Raw genomic sequence first — 17,230 nt, forward strand, 5'->3', positions numbered from 1 at the left:
GAAAAGATCAAAGTGGAAGATGAGAACTTTGTGTTGATGTGCATGTAAGTGAGGGTTTTTTGAAGGAGGGGTTGGGGGTGGTGGGCGGTTTGGCTGCTGGTCCACTGCCTACCCCCCCCCAGCTCCCCTCCCGACTAGGGAGTCAATCTATACGGGGCAGGTTGGGGGGGTTGGCGAGGCAGAGACAGGTGCATTTCTGGGCAAATTGAGTTAGCTGAGACATGCCACATCCAATTGGCCCAAATTGATGTGAGAGTTTGCGATGTCTGCCGCGGCCATTACAGCAAAGGTCAGTGTGACGAGACAATGACATCAATTCGGTCCACGTGGACGGGCCGGGCCCGGTCCTGCTGAAAGCCTCCTATACCGATTGTCATGCAAAAAGGAGGAGGAAGCAGAGGGCGGAGAAAACGCTTGTTTTTCTACGTGTCGTACGGCTTTTGAATAAAAGACAAACAAGAGCCCATCTGGCCCCTTCTATAGTGTTGTTGTTTTACTCTTACATAACTGTCGCTCATTAACTCATCTTTAGGCTAATAAATTAGTCGCCTACCAAAGGTATCAATGGTTCTTGAAAGTGATTATTTGTTTTCTTAATTATTTCTACTGGTTGGTTGATTGGGTGGTTAAATGTTGATTTGTGTGTGTGTGTGTGTAATTTTTGGTTCAGTGAGGAGTAACAAAACAGTGTTCCGGATTCATGGTTGAGTCACGCATGATACTTTATTGCATTTCTCTTCTGGATTTTTTTCCAGATTTAAAATAAATAAATAAATAAATCGTATGAGCTACATTTATTTCACTCACTAGATTTTTTTTTTCTTGAATCATTTTTTTATTTTATATTTTTACAAAAAATAAATAATATTTATTGCCCAAAACGTGATTCTACCTTGCCACCAGAAAATTAAATACATTAATACACTAATACAGTACTTTTTTTAATTAATAAGATTTGTCTCTCCAGATAAATAAATTCCTTTAATTATTTTATTTTCAGTTTTTTTTTTTCTATTCTTCAACCTTTATTGACCTTTTTGACAGAAAAGTAATTCAAAGGTGTCCCTTTATTTTTGGCGGTCTGATTTTATTTTCTCAAATTTTGTACGTAAAATACTTAAATTAAGAACACTAGATTAATAAAAATATTATTATCATCATCATTATTAATATTTAACATTTGCAGTTTTTCTGGATTTTTTTCCTTGAGTATTGCATTTTAAAAATATATACCATATTAAAAATTGCACTCGGTTTCTGAATTCATTTTCTGCAATAATGTTTTTTACTCATTTTTGTTTGAAGAAACACCATTCGCATGAATGGTGCAGCTTGGTCACATCCTCAGTGGTGAATAATAAATAAAATCTCTCCGCTTAATTGAACTCTTTTGTATTGTATTGTATTATTTTCTGCATATAACCCCACTTTACACAACTCCCTTGTAAAAATTTTAATAAATTGTACAAAACGATCACAACACTGAAACAAATTATTTGCTTGTCGAGAAAACACAATACAGTACAAATACAATTCTCCCCTTCGGTAAGATATTATTATGTCTTGTAAAAATAGTGATGGTTAAAAATTGGCCCTGTTGAAGCAATATTTCCGACGTCAGTAAATAAGTAGGAAAAATTCGGCCTCGTGATCACAACAAAATTGCTGACAAAGATTACGTGGAGTGGACTGCGCGAAGTATTGCGAAATAAGCCACTGGCGGCTTCATCAAGACATTATTATTACTATGACAGTTGTGCAGCACTTAAAAAAAAAGAGAGTGCCTGTTTTAATTATAAATGAGGAATGCAGATGCATTTCACTGCTGTGTTAGAATATTGCTAACTATAACGCTCAGAACTTTTTATGACGATTTTATTCACCTTCTTTCCAATTATGATTTTGCAAATCAAATGAAATGTGCTTTTTGATTGGAATGAACACAGTGTCAGTATTGGCACAATAAAGTTCTCATATGACGCATCAACTGAGGCTTTTTCAGCTTTTTTTCAGCGCCCGTGTTGCAATCTGGTGCATCGCTGCCAATGTAATTGTTCTTATGAACACATATTGCCTATCAATTTCATCTCCGGCGTGACGCCGTGGCCGCTTTGGGGTTCTTCGACGCCCGGCTCCCCTCTCGGTAAATCCAATAGAAACTTCATCATGCTGTCACCTTGCGGGTTTGGGGAGCGCGCCTTCCATTTTGAGAGCCGTCTCCGATGATCACATTAAGCTTTATTGCTCCTCTTACGTTTTCCCACCGACTCCATATCACCCCTGAGGCCGTCGGGCTTTCATTCCGAGGCGTCGTCGTGCACTCAGGCCTGGGCACGGACAACCTTTGACTCCCCTGCCTGATTTTCATCGTCAGGGACTTGTGGACTGAGAACAACCACGATATCCGCAATGGAAGCTCAGCACGAGGAGTAGCGATGCATAAACATGAGTCTTAATGCGACGATTCATCATTAGGCGACCGGGGGACTTTGGGGTCCCTTCAGTGGGTTCTGATCAAATTTGCAGCCAGCGATGATGAGGAGGCGCGCGTTCGCTCGCAGAAGTGCACACGTGGCGATTTGTCACGTCAAGATGAAACGGCGGGGAGGAAGGAGGAGTCAGGGAGGACGCATGGTGTACAATGTGGATGGAGGGAGCAGATAAATGTCCAAAAGTGGACAAAATCCATGGATTCGTGCCATAAACGTATTCTAATATTTGTACTAGTGTCAGTTTTCGTTCTTCTTATTTTTCTCAAATAGTGTTCACAAAATATGTGTTAGTGAGCACTTCTTCGCCTTTGCCAAAATAGTCCACCAACCACCTTGGTTTTGCGTTTCAAGATTTTTTTTCAAGTGGCCTTTTATCGTGGCCAGTCGAAGGCACATATGAACAATAAAGGCGTTACCCAGCATCAGGAAAATGGGAGTCATAACAGCTACTAACTGGTTTTATGACCTCTCCCGGCTTCTGTAAAAAAGTATACTGCACATTTAGTGGATTGGGGGCAATAGCAATCGCAAACAACTTAATATGCCACGACCGTGAGGTGGATTGGTCTGATTGGTAAAGGAGGGCTGCTCATGAAAAGATTTAGATTTGTGAACAATGTTTGCGAGACAATGGCCTTTTGTGTACATCAAAAAAAATGTAACTTTTTCCATCCATCCATCCATTATCTGACCTGCTTCTCGTCACAAGGGTCGCGGGCGTGCTGGAGCCTATCCTAGTTGTCATCGGGCAGTAGGCGGGGTACACCTTGAACTGGTTGCCAGCCAATCACAGAGCATACAATGACAAACAACCACTCACGCTCACAATCGCACCAAAGGACAAACACGAGTGTTTAATCAATCTACCATGCATGTAACTTGTGTGAATTTTTTCTAATTTATAAAAAAGAAAAAAAAAAACTCTTCCTTTTGTCAGTTTTTCATTTCTTTTTATATTTATTACGTTCCGACACTCTATTGTAGAAACAGTCAGGTGCCATTAATTTAAATTGGTGTTCCTCAAGGAGTTGTTTGAGGTCCCATTACTTTTGTCAAACCCAAATACTAAAGCGCTCCATATTTGTGTCCCAATACTCTGTTCACATACTATATCGCGTAGGTCACATAATGTACACACTAGCTGCCATTTTGAGCAGAGTTCCTCAGAGAAATGTTTGCAGTCCCACAATTTTCTGAAACTTTATTCATGTATCAACCTTCTACTTTTTTCTTCAATTTCACGTCTTAATTAGCCTCATGCTAATTAGCAATGTGCCACCTTGTTGATGCAGATGGAGGCCGCAGGCCAAATCAAGCGGTCAGAACCAAATATGAAATTAAAGCGCTAGGAGGGCACGCAGGTGTGTGTATACGACAATGCGTCATGCACAGAGGGAGGGCGTTCATATGAAGATCACAAAGCGCCGAATAACTCCCACCGACCTTGAGGTTTTATGATGGATGGCGAGGAACGGGGGGCTACTGTAATTGCGGCCTGCCGGGCCGAGCTCACTCTTGTCGAGACCCCCTGCCCGCCCGCCCGCGCAGCACCATTAAAAAGCGCTCCATCATTCTCTGCGCCGCCTTGTCGCCTGCCGCTCAGATGACCATTAATCGCCTCATTCCAGTAAAGCCGGCCGCTCGCACAAAAGGCCGCTGTCTGCCGCTTAATGCATGTGTGATTAAGCTTTTAGGCATTATTAGCCAGCAGGTCCTTGTATAGAGGGGCCACATGCCTTCAGGGGGCCCGCGGATAGGGCGGGGGGGAGCAAGGGGGTGGGAGGGTGCGTCGTGGCAAGGGAGGGAGCCAGTTAATGACACTGACCCTCACTTCCCCGACAGCTATTGAATTCAACAATAATAACAGGTCACGCAGCTGATTTATGAGGGCCGACGAGGCCTAATCGCCGTCGATTGCTCACGCGGGGGCGGGAGCGGGGTGCGCAGCGTACGATAAAATATGCTGTGACCTCCCAGCGTAAAACTGATGATGCTTCAAGACTCTTTCAAAAACATTATGGAGGGAATGGGTGGCAAGAAGGAGGCAAACAAGACCCACCGCCCTTCCTCATACATCAGCTCATTCAAGATGCGCACCCCCTTCAGAATCTTCATGCAACGCTTTCAACATCCCAACACAGTTATTTTAATAGAGCAATGCATGTTAAATATATGATTATTATTTTATTATTAATTTATTAATATTGCAAATTGTTACGACAGTTGGCCAGTTAACTTGCTCGAAAGCAAAACATTTTAAGTTGCGCACCACCTTCAATGACTTGAGAGTACTTATAAAACAGGATTATAAATAAAAAAAAAAATTATAAATGACGTATCGCATTACTATTTTGATGAAGTTTACACACCCACAGTGGTGCATGCACCAGTATGGGAAACCCTGCTGCAAAGCAAAATCTTTTAAGATGCACCCTTCCTTCAACATCCTGACACAGATTAAAATATATATATATATTCCAAAACTTATTAAAATGTTAAAAATGTTCATCTTATTACTAGTATTACAGTTAACAATCCCCCAGTGGTACGTGTGAGTTTGGGAATCACTGCTAGAACAAACTGTATAAAGATGTGCACCCCCTTCAACATCCACATAAAAAAATAAAAAATAAAAATAAAATGGCATATAACTGTTCCCCAGTGGTGCATGCACTAGTATGTGAATCTATGTTCCAAAGCAGTCGTTCCCAGATGCTTTAAACTGCGCACCACTTTAAGCAATGCTTCTGCAACTTTTAAAGGGCATAATAATACAAATAAAGACAATAACAATAATAACAAAAAATAACCCTCAGTGGTGCACACACCAGTTTGTGAATCAATGCTGCAAAGAAGTCCTTTAATGTCCTGACAGATGGTGCATGGCATGCACACACTTTATTAAAAATTATACAAAAAAAAAAAAAACATTACATTTGCACTCGTGTGCACCTCCTGGGGGGCATTCATGCAGCCTTGTTGTGCTTGCACCACTTTGGGATTCGCTGACACAGCGTTTTCAAAATTTTCAGCCTTTAACATCGCAGCTAAAAATATTGGAGCATCCCTAAACAGCCACGCTAACATAATCAAGGTGGGTTTAAAAAAAAAAAAAAAAAATTTTTATAGCATATATGTTTAAATTTAACATGTTTTTTGTGAATAAAATCACATAAGGCAAATAAATGCTTAATTCTTACATGTTTACGCACCCCCAGGTGCGCACGTACCACAGTCAAGAACAACTAAGAAGCAAATAACGTGCGGTGGCGGCGGAGCATCTGAGATTAAATTACGAGTTTATTTACAGGCCGAAATCTCATGAAGGCCATCGAGCAGCCGTGTTAAGCAGCCGCTCGACCAAAACGATGACAAGCGCTCCCGATAAGAATTTAATCCAGACGATTTTATGAATCAAATTCCTGAGCGTCGGGCAAAGAGATTTAATGATCACGTCTTTTTTTCCCTGCGTCCAAATCAGATTTGGACGTCGGGTCGATGGGCATTTGCCTGCGTTAATGTCCACGTGGAGGTTGGAGTCATTTAGGGATTGATCCTCTCGGCAGTGCCAAGGCCACGTTGGAGGCTCGTCCGTTTCCTGATCTCATCCCCGGAATGAGATTTTTATGCTAATGCTGCAGCCCTGGGTCTCCCGCCTGGTCACTTACAGGCTGATGGAAGGAGAAATGCACTGGGGAACCTTCGGCTTCTTAGCTTTCCCACCCTCTTTTTCATGGCCAATCATCTATATGGTCATCACACGCTGATGCCATGCAATTGGTTGCCTCAAACCAAAATGGCCGACTTCTTGTTCAATTTCCTTTTTCTTACATTGAGACTTTCACTTACGTTCTGTTATGACAGTCATGTCCATCCAATTTTGTGCCGATTGATCAAGCTGGTTTATTTCTATATTTCTATATTTATCCATATATATATATATATATATATATATATATATATATATATAAAATTTTCCATGCACCACCTGCTGCTAATGAACAGTCAGTCTCGCAATAAGTCGTATCGCTTCTCTGACATGTTTTTGTGCTAGTGTGTTCAACTCAGATGCACACACTCACCCACACACACACGCGCACACACGCACCCCAACACACGCACACACACATACTAATTGAATTGTCGCCTTCTCCAGATGTCACGTTCCATCTGCGTGCTGAGAAACGCGATGCTTCTCGAACCTGGCTCGGCTCAATTTGTAGTCACATTTGTCCCCGAGTCCAAAACAGGACATATTGTGTTTTACACGCGACTTTTAATGGGATTGACATTACTGAAAAAGCACATTATCCTTCTAATACGTCATATTTTATCGTGTATGCGAAATACATTAAGTTCAATAATCGTGCCTGTTAGAAGACATCCACTTAAAGAGAGCCTTGTGCATGATCAGGAGGTGGAACGCTTAATCCTTATTTGGTCCGCATTAAGCACAAATGTGAACACTAACATGAATGGGTTTTCAAAATTTTTGAGTTTTCAATGCACATTGTGCTGCTCCTTCTTGTGTGTGCGCCTTAGCCTCTTGATGATCTCAGGTCCTCAGTATGAATCGAAAATGTATGTCGTTCTTCACAGAGGAGAAAGAATATGACATATGAGTGTTGTTATATTGTCTGTCCGTGGTGATCCATCATGTATGTTCAGAAGGATTATCACACAGTGACTATCGACGCTATTGCTAGCTTGACCGAGTCATTAAAAAAATTGGGGGTTAATTACGCGATTTTATACTTTAAGATCGATGTTCAACTTTATTCTTCAATATTGACAACATTTTGCTCTCAAATATGATTATAATTATCCCACAGTTACTAAATATTTTGTGAAATGAAAACAGGTTTTGCCACAACTTAAAAAAAAGGCATTTTTATTCATATTTTTTATGAGGTAGAAATATCTGGGCTTTTTTCTCGACAGCAACTATGAGCATGCATATGATAAACCAATTTTATTAAAATTGCTGAAATAAATTTCTCTCTAAATGGAGTGTAAAGCATGGAAGTATCTTCAATGTCACTCAAAAAAAGGAAACACGCTTGGCTGTCTTTGCGTGATAAAATAATTACTGACGTTGGACACTTGTTCTAAAATCATAAAATTATCAGTACTGTATTTTTGGGGCAAATGTTGAGGTCATTTTGTCCAATCGAGACAAGTTAAAAGGTTGTTACATAAACACACGCACACGCACAAACACACGCACACGCACACACACGTATTTTGAAAGTGAATGGGAGGTCTTATTAATGATGACAATTAAGAGTGACAGGTCGACCCATCCCATCACTCTTTAACGCCCCCCATCCTCGCACACACACGCACACACACGCACACGCACGCACACACGCAATTGCATTCCTGTGCGACGGGCGGGGCAACGAGCATGCAGCAGCAGCAGAGTGCACCTCAGTTAAATGGAGGGGAGGCGCCGACTCCGAGTATTGTGCTGTGATTTATTTAAGTGAGGAACATATTCGAGGCACCGCCTCCTCTTTGACGAGGACTTGAATGTGGACCTTCAATGGCCACTACATAGATAGACTCACTTCCACGAGAGCTTCCTAATTTACGACAGACGGACGTCTTCCATCGTATCGAGTCAATGTTTTGATATTTTGATATTGTTTTATTGACACAATTGTTCTATTTTGTACGGCGCAAGTTTGCATTCACGTGAGAAAAAAACACATTTGTTTCCTGTCTACTTTCTGGGGAGGCTTTGATTTTATTAATTTATTAATTTCTTTATTTGTCTCTGTTTTTCAAGCTATTTTCTTTCTTTGTTTTGTTGAATTTCCCCCCAGTTTTTTAGATTTTCTTTCCGCATTGTGTTATGTATTTTTAGTTTCTGTTTGTTTTCATTATTTTTTTCAGTTTACTTAGATTTTTGTTTTACTGTATTTCTATTTTGAATGATTGTTTTCCGGTTTTGCTGCTTTTTAAAAATGTTTTCAAAAATATTCCGAAAAACAAAACAAAAAAATCCATCAAAAAGCCTAAATTAAAAAAAAGCAAAAATAAATAAATAAATAATCGCTCAAGGAAAATCAGTATCTAGTTTTGGATAGATAGATATATTTTTTTTATTTTGAAATATTAAACATGAAAAGTACACAGCTTTAACTATGTTTCATTAACTTAATTGTTATTTTTCTGTATATAATAATCACATTTTCCCCTTTTGAACGAGTGTGTATGTCTTTTATTTAATGTATTTATTTACTTTATTTTTATTAGATTTTATTATATTAAAAAATCAATAAAAATTTGTACTTTTAATTTTCACCGTTATTTTAGAATAAAATGTACGTTATTCATTTATTATTTGTATATATTAAATATAAGGTTATATTTGTGATTATAAATTATTTTGCATCAAATATATTTTAAAATAATACATAATTTCATCAAATGTACTTTTTCTTTTTGAATTCACATTTTTATTGAAAAATATTTTTAATATATTTTTCAATAACTTCAACATAATTTTTTTTCATACGCCTGGATGTATGATTTTATTAACTTTTAGACGTATATTTTATTTCTTTTTCCCCTCACAATTTAATTCTAATGAAGTTGGGACGTTGTGTTAAACATAGATAAAAACAGAATACTGTGATTTACAAATCACGTGTAACCTATATAATATACTCCAAAGACAAGCTATTTAACGTTGAAAGACAATGCCTAACCAAAATCTGTATTTGTTACAACAACATGGCTTTGTAGCGAAAGAGTTCGGAAACTAGATCGGCTTGCCTGTAGTCCAGACCTTGCCTCCCATTGAAATTGTTTACCGCATTATAAAGCATGAACTACCACAACGGAGATCTGGACTGTTGAACACCTGAAGCTGTACTTTACGCAAGAACAGCAAAGAATTCCACCGACAACGCTTGAACAATTAGTGTCCTCAGTTCCCAAACATTTACTGAATGTTGGAACGTGTAACAGATATTGATTTCAAAGTTTATGATTGATAATATGTTAAAATCAATCAAATTTATAAGATTGACCATTAAATATATTGTCTTTGGAGCATTCAATTTCCGATAGTTTGAAATAATTGTATTCTGTTTTTATGTTTAACACAATATCCCATATTTTTATTAATTAAAAAAATGGATTTGGGTTTATTGATCTTTTTTTAAATGTAATTAGATGATAAGTACAACCATTTTATATTAGAGTATTATTGTGATACTTCTATTTGATTAAACATCAGAATTAACTAATCTGCTGACAGACGACCATGCAAATGTTCCATAAGTGGCTGGCGCTGGTGTCCCTAATGATATGACCTGCTCCTTGCAGCAGGTGCGAACATGGAAAAAGACGAGGGTTTTTTTTCTTCTTCAAAATAACAAAGAAAAGGGGAGCTGGTGGACTATAGAGCGAAAGAAAAAAGCAAGCTTTTAATTGCGTTTGGCCTTGTGCTTCCTTTTGAGCCTGATTCGATTATTTTTGCTGCGGTTTTTTTTTCGTGCTGGCCGCCAGACGCGTGGTGGGAGGGAAGGGGGTCGGTGTGCGCCATTTGGCCCTTTTGGCTCGCCGTAATCGAATTACCTCACTATTTCTTCTTCTTAGCCATCTAGCACCAGCTTGTGTGCAGAAAAGACAGAATAAGGACATTTCCATAATATGCTGTGCAAAGAAAAAAAAGGTTGGGGAGGGGGCAAATAAAACGCACAGGGGGAGCTTACGTGATAAATGACTTTTGGTTTCAAAAGTGAAATGTTTTGCACGTAAATGCCAAAAATTAATGATAGTGACGCTGAGTGGCAGCAGCACATTTTTATATTTTTGAACGATGTCAACAATTCATTGTAATTAAATCGTACGTTTAAATCAAGCACACGCACACAATGCACTTGCGCTAAAACACATTTCCTCAAAGTGACTTTTATGGTGGGGAAAGGAGGGAAAACGTGCTCAATTGAATTGATGACGCCATTTTTAGTGGAGTTTGATGCGTGAAGAAAGTGAAAATGGAATGAAACGCGTGTCGGCATGATCGTGGTTTGATAGGAACGATGACGTCATGGGAACAAGCACAGCAATAATGAAAGCAATAAAGACAATTTGGAAGTCGATTGAATGTCAAAGGAGACATTTTCCAGCGTATAACGACCAAAAGATGACTGGTTCTTATTACCATATCGTTTAAATGGGCTAAAATGAACTTGATTGCCATTTTATTGTCGCTACTACTACGCATTATAATTACGTAATGACTGAGAAACGCATAACATGAAGGTAAAGGGAAAAAAAACATCACACATGATTGAGGACTATTTTTCCCCTAATTCCTCTATTTTACATTTTTATAATGTACTAATGTGAAATGAGATTATCGGGGAGCAAACGAAAACATGTCTTGAAGTTAGAAGACCTTGAATAAATTAGATGAAAGCAACATTTTTCATTCATCCCCATATTGTCATGACGAAGATGTAGTTTACTTGCTTTCATGGAAAAAAAAAAATCACAATAATATAATAAAACAATTTATCCTAACCAACCTGCTCAGTTATTCGAATCTAAGTTACATTTCCTTCATGGGGTTATAAATAGGCTAGAAAATATGTATTTTAAAAAAAACATTTTAAGCCCTCACTACGGCATATCACATTAAGATACTAATGTTGAGTCAAATTTCATTAATTAGAAAATTGTAATTCGTGTATTGCACCAATGATAGACAAAAGCAAATCATCACGAGTTGAAAATGAACATCATAAACATTTTATACCACAGAAAAAGCAAAACTGTCTTGTGTAAAAATATGAAAGGACTAATACGGTTCTGCAGTTATTCATTCATTCATGGAATCGATGCTACCGGTTCATGGAATGAATCACAAAAATTTGAAATTTGTGGCTCAATGTCAAAAGCATCATAATGACTTGGTCAGAATCAACATTTATACGCATTTGATGCCAACTAAAGGCACACAAAATGTTAACAACATACTTATTAAAATATACTCCTATAAGTCAACTACTCATAGAATAACAACAATAAACAATAATAATAATAATAACTATTATTGTAATAGGTGCATAAATAGGATGATATGATTTCAGTGACGAGCGCTGTAGTCATCACAACTATACGATTGGTTTATTGCATAATAGGAAAAAATAAATGTGGAAATTAGAAGTTTGCATCACAACTCGTTTAAAATGACAAGAAAGCATGCTGGGTTGTCTGATTTTGTCATAGAATTGTACAAAAATGTGACATGGTGAGTGTGTGTGATGAGCATCCTGTAGTCCACATCGTGTGTGCGTGGGGGGCGGGAGGGGGGGGGGATGGGGGCTCGAGATAAGAAAATCAAGAAAGTGTGGCAAAAGGCTCGCAGGCTGCCTTTTAAAAGCTTGGGGCGAGCAAATTGCATCAGGGAGAATCGTCACCCAACTTTCATTATTTCCAAGTGCTGTGATCGAATTAAAGGGCAAAAGGAGGCCTGCTCTCCTTCTCTGCTTCTACTGCGGCGCTATTAAATTCTAATTAGAGATGCAGGAGGGCGGGGCGGAAGGGGGGGATCAATGATGCTGCAGCTCGGCCGGACGACGGACCCAATAGACTGATGACTTATTGTCATGTAAAGCAGGGAGGCGGCAGTGGCAACGGTGGAGGAAGAAGGAGGAAGGACGGAAGGAGGCAGTGCAGCGCGCGCACGGCGCTGCTTTTGTTCGTCCGCGCGTTTCTGATGAGCTCGATATGCTCTGGAGACCTCCGGCAAGGCGGCTCTTAGGGGGCTTTTCACAAAACGCGCCTGGGCTGCTATAAAGGAGGCCACTTCTGGAGAGGCCGCCGAGCAGTCAACATCGGGGAAAAACACACGCACACACACATACAAAAAAAACCGGAAAACCCTGACAAGTCCTCCTCCCTCTCGCCCGCCAACATTAGCCGACTTGAGGATTTTTCAGCTTTTGGGTGCTTTCCCAAATGTATAAAATGGAGTATTCTTACCTCAACTCGTCCGCCTACGAGTCGTGCATGGCCGGCATGGACACGTCGAGCCTGGCGTCGGCCTACGCGGACTTCAGCTCGTGCAGCCAGGCCAGCGGCTTCCAGTACAACCCCATTCGGACCACGTTCGGGGCCACCAGCGGCTGCCCGTCGCTGGCGCCCGGCTCCTGCAGCCTGGGCACGCTCAGGGACCACCAGAGCAGCCCCTACGCGGCAGGTGAGGCTCATTTTCAAGCGGTACTGCACCGCTTGCTCGCTCGCTCGGTCGGGGCCAAATTTGCGTACACAAATGAAGGAATTTATCGCGTTAGGAGCGGCTGCGTGCGTGTAATTCGGTTACGCGCGTGTCACACCCGAAAGCCTCCAACAGAATTATCCTATAAGCCGACGTAATGTGTTTACTTTGCGATGAGACGAATAATTAGATAAGCAAAGAGCAAAACTCATTATTGGCGCCCAAATTGGGAGTTACAGTACACGCGGAAGGCGACGAGTTATGACAATTTACGCACGCTTTTACGCACGGCGCAGCCACTCATTTTGGACCAAAGTTCAAGCACATTTTCGATTAAAAGCATACACGAATGATTACTAGACAGAGAATTTAACAGAGTTAGAACATAATAGAAGCAAAAGTGGAATCAACACATTTACTTGGGACGATTACGCACGGCACCAAGATTTATTTTGGATACAATGAAACGACATTTACACAAATGATTAAAAGATCACATAGATGACCACTGACAAATTCCACTTCTGATGCAGTTGATGACAATTGGCAACATCACGTGATGATTGAACATGTTTTTAGGCAGAGCAACCGGACTCATTTGGAACAGAATGAAAGTACATCGCCGATGAAAACTCACCTTGATGATCGCCGAACTCGGAGTTGAACGCAATTCGAATTGCAATTAACGACACTCGAGACTACTACGTACGTTTTTTTAACGCACAGCAAAGGGACTTATTACAGAAAGAATTAAATTACATTTATGACTGCAAACTCACATTGACGATCGGTTAAGACAGATTCGAACACAATCCCACTTGAGACTATTACACCCGATCTTTACGCACAGAAAGCAAGCGAATTAACTTGCACTACAATTAAAAACTCACTTTAATAATCAATTGTGCTTCAATTAGATTACATCTATCGTCACTTGTGACTATTACTCACGTTTTTCTTTTCGCATGGCAACCGGAGGTTTTTGGAACAGAATTATATTATACGATATTCATAATTGAAAACCAACCCCGATGTCCACTCGACACAAAACTGAACACAACTCCACGTGTGCTGCAGTTACATTTAAGATTCCCCCACATGACCTCTAAAGGATGTTTTTCTAAACAAACATTTTGCGTCATTTTCTCTTCCTGCGGTATGCAGTGCCCTACAAGCTGTTTACGGACCACGGAGGTCTGAACGAGAAGCGCAAGCAGAGGCGCATCCGGACCACCTTCACCAGCGCGCAGCTCAAGGAGCTGGAGAGGGTCTTCGCAGAGACCCACTACCCCGACATCTACACGCGTGAAGAGCTGGCACTCAAAATAGACCTGACCGAAGCCAGAGTGCAGGTAAACAATCACAAAGTCAAAGGCAGCGAGGAGGATTCCAATTTAAGATCGACTCCAATTACGCGCAGCACTTGCGAGGCATTAAAGCGCATTTGAACACTAATTCATCATTTTGGGGTAGAATTTAGCATTAAATGATCATTTGATTCATAAGCAAGACGCAAAGATACTCAATGAACATATATTGCTATACATGGCCATACAAAAAGTCACGAAATCAAAATTTCATTGGAGGATAACAGTGAACAAATTGCTTTTTTACTTAATCGTGGATATAAATTATACGAAAAAGGTCGTCATTTTTATATGTGGACTTTTATAGAACGATGTCTTACGAATAAAAAACTCCACTTAAAATATGTTAGGATACAAACGATATCACAATATATGAAAAAAATGTCCAATAAAAATCATGCACTTGGATATCCTCATAAATTTGAATATCGTAGATAATGATCGTCATTAATCAAAGTATTTTTGTTGAATTGTTTTTTTATATTAAAACAAAAAAGTATTTAATTTTTCAAAGAACAAGCCACAAAAATGAAGCGGCTCTGTAGGTCAATATTAAAGTGGAGTTACATTTAACAGATCGCATGTGGCCTTGTGTTACTTAACTGCAGAGAGTACCGGGGGACGGAAGCCTTTATTTTAAAAACAAGTATTTTCAACATTATTTTATTAATTTTTTACAAATGTATTTTCAGTATTATTTTGAGTAACAGTTTAAACACTAGTCTGTAAATTTAAAATGTTTCTTGTAAATACAGTTGTCACTCTAATAAAAATTGGAAAAGAAAAAAAATCGATGCATTAAAAAAAGTCACAAAATGAACGTGTTTCATTGTCATTGCCGATCGAATAGTCGGTTACTTAACTGCAGAGTAGCAGTCATGTATTGGCACAAAGGTGTGTATTGAAGAGGTCTTTATTTTTATTTAATTCTTAAATATACCGATTTAACTCATAATTTGTCCTTAAAATGGCCATTTACTTAACTGCAAAGGAGCGGATTCATATTAGCAGTAAGAGTACTGGAGGCCTTTATTTTTACAGTGGAAAATATTTTCCCACAAATGATACCCACTAACACATATTACCATGTATTATTCCTTTATATTTTTCTGAACAAGGGCACTTTTTTTTCGCAAATACGGCCTTCACAATGTAGATAACTTCAGTTTATTTACTTAACTGCAGATGTCAATTATTCAAGAGGAGGCCTAACACGTGTTTGGGAACCTTAATCGTCATTTAAATTGGTCCAAACAAGCATTACTTGTTATACTAAAAAAAAAAAAACGGGTCGTATTCATGACTAATGACGGATTTTGGGGTCCTTTGAAGGTTTGGTTCCAGAACCGACGGGCCAAATTCCGCAAACAGGAGCGCGCCGCCGCAGCGGCCTCTGCCGCCGCCAAGTCCAACATCGGCAAGAAGTCGGACCCGCGGGAAGACGACAGCAAAGACGTCAAATCCACCGACCCGGACAGCACGGGGGGCCCCAACCCGGTGCCTACCTCCAACTGCGGGGGGCCCAGCCCCACCGGCGTGCAGGTGAACGGCGGCGGGGGCGGCAACGGCGGACAGGCGGAGGCCGGCAAGGGCGTCGTGTCGTCCGGCATGGGGGTGGGGGTGACGGCGCCGAGCCAAGGCTGGGCCGCCGCCCCGGGGACCATCACCTCCATCCCGGACTCGCTGGGCGGGCCGTTCGCCAGCGTGCTGTCGTCCTTGCAGAGACAGAACGGAGCCAAGGCTGCCTTAATAAAAAGCAGCATGTTCTAAGTGGCCACACACAGACTGATGGACATCGACAGTCGAACCTGCTTTTGTTTTGTCTCCCTCTTGTGTGGCATTTGCTCAACAAAAAGACATTTTCATGGCACATTCGGCAAACTGCAGTTTCCAAAAAGTAGTTGGCTCTAAAAGCAGGTGGGTCGAAAATAAACCAACTGCACAAAACAACTCAGATTTGGGTTGTTTTATACAAAACAAAAGACACACACATTATTTCTCTTTGTGACCCACAATTGGATTATTTTTGACCCAACTGTTTTTGAAGCTCGCCAGTGAAGCTAACAGCATTGCATTACAGTCCTTACAAACCCGTGTCTGACTATGCGGCATAGTTTCACCAGGAGCTTGCATTGGCAATTTTGGAGGGATTCAACTGACTATGCGGCTTCATTTTACCAAGACCATACAATTATTTGGGCTTGAGTTTTCATTTCTACTGTATTTCGACCAACCTTGTGGCCAACCGCATAGTCTTATCAAGAGCTTCCATTTTATCTGAGGTCTGTTTTTGACAATTTATTTTATCTTCAGTTTGCATTTTGGGACCAATTTGAAATTTTGTCATTCGACCAAATTTGTGGCTGACAGCATAAATTTACGGAGAGTTAGCATTTTATTAAAGATCGATTTTTGAGTGAACTGGCCAGCCGCGTAGCTTTAACAACAGTTTAATTTTAGTAATTTTTGGGGGGGGATTCATCATCATTCATCTGCACTGGTTTAGATTATTGCAGGATTCAAACAACTGTGCGCCGACGGCATAGATTTAGCAACAGCATTTTATTGGTTGATTTGAGAGGAATGAACTGACAAGGCGTCTTACTGCATTGTTTTATCAAGAGACAGCATTACTTATATCGAGGGGTTGTTTTGATTTTAGTTGATCTTTGATAGTGAACTATGTGGGCTGCCTGCATTGTTTTCATCATTTTGCATTCCTCTCAGTGACTTTCTATTCAAAATAGAACCAACTATGTGGAGAACCGCATAACATTTCCCAGGGTTTGACTTCATTTCAGCTAATTTTGATGTGAGTAGATATTTTCGGTGGGAGAGGTTGCACTGACTATGCGGCCAACCACATATTTATCAAGAGCCTGCTTTTCCGTTGTCATTTTGATTCCCGTTGATTTGTGGAGAAACTATGCGGAAGGCCGCATAGCCTTACACCGTTTGCATTAACCTGGGCGAGATTACGATTTTTGCAGGAGTCAAAGACTATGCAGATGACCACACAGCTTTATCCAGTTTTCAGAAAATCATCTTTTTTTTTTTTAACTTGATATTTTGTTTTTATTGTCCACTATAAAAAGAAAAAAGGCACAAGTACAGAAAAGCCCCCCTCCACT

At 40.1% G+C, this 17,230-nt stretch overlaps 1 protein-coding gene across 1 annotated transcript; it reads left to right on the forward strand.

Annotated features, from left to right (window-relative positions):
• Positions 1 to 12,473: 12,473 nt before the first annotated feature.
• Positions 12,474 to 15,869, forward strand: phox2bb (paired like homeobox 2Bb). The gene is made up of 3 exons (XM_088294514.1): positions 12,474 to 12,714; positions 13,897 to 14,084; positions 15,432 to 15,869. The coding sequence occupies exons 1-3, from the start codon at positions 12,474 to 12,476 to the stop codon at positions 15,867 to 15,869; spliced, it is 867 nt and encodes a 288-aa protein (XP_088150640.1).
• The last annotated feature ends 1,361 nt before the right edge of the window (positions 15,870 to 17,230 follow it).

This window comes from Idiotropiscis lumnitzeri, chromosome 4 (genome assembly GCF_059441095.1).
Source record: "Idiotropiscis lumnitzeri isolate Australia: NSW breed Sydney's pygmy pipehorse chromosome 4, RoL_Ilum_1.0, whole genome shotgun sequence".
Taxonomy (NCBI): Eukaryota; Metazoa; Chordata; class Actinopteri; order Syngnathiformes; family Syngnathidae; genus Idiotropiscis; species Idiotropiscis lumnitzeri.